The sequence below is a fragment of the Aplysia californica genome, unplaced genomic scaffold (genome assembly GCF_000002075.1).
Source record: "Aplysia californica isolate F4 #8 unplaced genomic scaffold, AplCal3.0 scaffold01490, whole genome shotgun sequence".
Taxonomy (NCBI): Eukaryota; Metazoa; Mollusca; class Gastropoda; order Aplysiida; family Aplysiidae; genus Aplysia; species Aplysia californica.
The window spans coordinates 52,606-54,844 of NW_004798760.1; the positions used below are offsets into that span (position 1 = coordinate 52,606).

The 2,239-nt window shown below is 44.3% G+C and overlaps 1 protein-coding gene across 1 annotated transcript in view; it reads left to right on the top strand.

Moving 5' to 3' along the window:
* Positions 1–184: 184 nt before the first annotated feature.
* LOC101863642 overlaps positions 185–2,239 on the top strand; it is a gene marked incomplete at its 5' end in the record, with an annotated part of 10,377 nt that continues 8,322 nt past the window's right edge. Inside the window, 2 exon segments of the mRNA XM_005112917.3 lie at positions 185–374; positions 1,273–1,428. Coding sequence (XP_005112974.1) covers positions 185–374; positions 1,273–1,428 — 346 coding nt within the window.

Sequence of the window (2,239 nt, forward strand, 5' to 3'; positions counted from 1 at the left end):
TTTTTCCCCCCCCCCCCCCCCCCCTTCTTCCTACTCACAAAAATTGTGACAGCAATGATTCCAGACAACCTAGCATCATCACCAGTCTCATCACAACCACAACCACAACCACTTATTCAATCACCAAAGCAAAACGAGTTACTGATGTTCTTTTTTTGTTGTTGTTTTATTTTTCAGTTGCACAATGGGAGTGAATCCACTTGTCCTTGTCGGCACAGCAGTTCTGGGCATTGGCGTGCTCCTCCACATCGTTGGCATGGCCACGCCCGTATGGTCCGTGTCCATTGTTAGTGACGACTATAGCGTAGGGCCTTTCAAGTCCTGCCTTTTAACAATGCTCGGGCAAAAATGCAGTACCAACGAAAATGTACCTTGTGAGTCATTTCTTTGGAGTTACTCCGTGTACTGTTTTTCTTTCTGTAATGTTGAAGGGGTGCTAGAGTTTTGTAACCCCAAAGTTAACAAAGCAACCTTGTTTTATTATCTGCTTTCAAACGGAGAAGCGGATATCAGTAGTATTTCAGTAAGTGAGGACAATATCATTTGGGGGGGGGGGGGGGAGACATCATAATAGATGCACGACGAGAGGTGTAAAGGAAAAACTGTAAACGTGAGGTTTATCATCATCATCATCATCATCATCATCATCATCATCATCATCATCATCATCATCATCATCATCATCATTATCCTTTTCCCACGTGTCTATGTTCTAAATGAGCTAGGTAGTGACAATTGGTTTGTTTTTTTAGTTTTTATTTTCTTTTTTTTTGGGGGGGGAAGGGGCATTATGTTAAACATTGAGTCACAACGCGGTGGAATCATCCGCTCGTCCATTTGTTGGGCATGGGGAGCTATTGGTATCATCTTAAAGCTAGTTCATTTTTTTTCAATTAAAGCATTGCCTATCTTGAAAAGAACTCCAGACATTTGCAATTGTAGGGAGTGGGGGTGGCCTGGTTTCAGAGTAAGATTGGCGAGAAAACGTCAGCCAAAGTTTGGTGACTTCCAAAGCTTCAGAGTCCTTGAACACTGTTCACCAACTTTTGTTGCCTTTGATCATCGTTTTTCAGTCAAAAGCACACATACATGTGTTTTTAAAAGGACATTTAAGGTGTTGAGTCAATAAAAGAAACTGTAAACAAAAATGTCCAATGGCCATAACACTGCAGATGTCTGTGATTTCATTATTTTGAAGAGCGTCTGTTTTCACCTCGATGCCTCACATAATTTGACAAATCAAAGATGCCTACGTTTTTTATGTTGACTCAGCCGAATACAAAGCTGTTCAGGCCATGACCATCATCGGAGTTCTGTTTGGCGGAGTGGCGTTGGCGGTGTCGGTCCTGATCTTTGTTTTTTCGCTCATGGGCAAGAGTCAGCACAAGATGATGCCTTTGTTGGCTGTGGGTGCTAGCTTCGGATCTTGTAAGTGTGGACTTTGGGGCTGTAGGCCACAAGCTATCTTTGTAGTATGTAGTAATACCTGTTTGTAGTTGTAGTCCTTCAGACTGGGGCTGTTAGTAGTAGTAGTAGTAGTAGTAGTAGTAGCAGTAGTAGTAGTAGTAGTAGTAGTAGTAGTAGTAGTAGTAGTAGTAGTAGTAGGATGAGGAGGAGGAGGAGGAGGAGGAGGAGGAGGAGGAGGAGGAGCCGTAGAAATAGCAGTACTAGTAGCAGCAGCAGCAGCAGCAGCAGCAAGATAAGACGAAGCTTAGGCCGGTCCCAGAGTGGCTCTGTAGGTCTGACATGTAGCTCGCCTGGCGCACGCAGTGTGCGTGTCGGCACAGCCGCACTGTGGGTTGACGTGTGTAGGTGTGCAACTGACGGGCCTGCCTTGCTATATTTAGGTACTGTGTAATCCAAGACCAATTATACCAAGACGGGACAACTCTTTTTTTCGTCATGTGCCAAGTGCACTCCCCCCCCCCCCCCCCCCACCCCCACACACACAAACACACGTGCAGCTGCGCGCCGCGATAGTTTACATTGGTAATGCAAGGCTAGAATTAGATTTAGATCTAGAATCTAGAGAAGCACACCTAGATCTAGGCCTAGGCCTAGGCCTACGACAAAGGTCGAAACTAGGTCAACCTCTCGATTCGAATTTTCAAAGTATGATAAAGTGCATTTCTGGGTGATTTTGTGGCCAAGTGTTGATGCTAGCATCAATATTTAATAGCACAGCACTTAATAAAACTTACTTCTTGTTGATTTTGATGATCTGTGAAGAGTTTTAGTC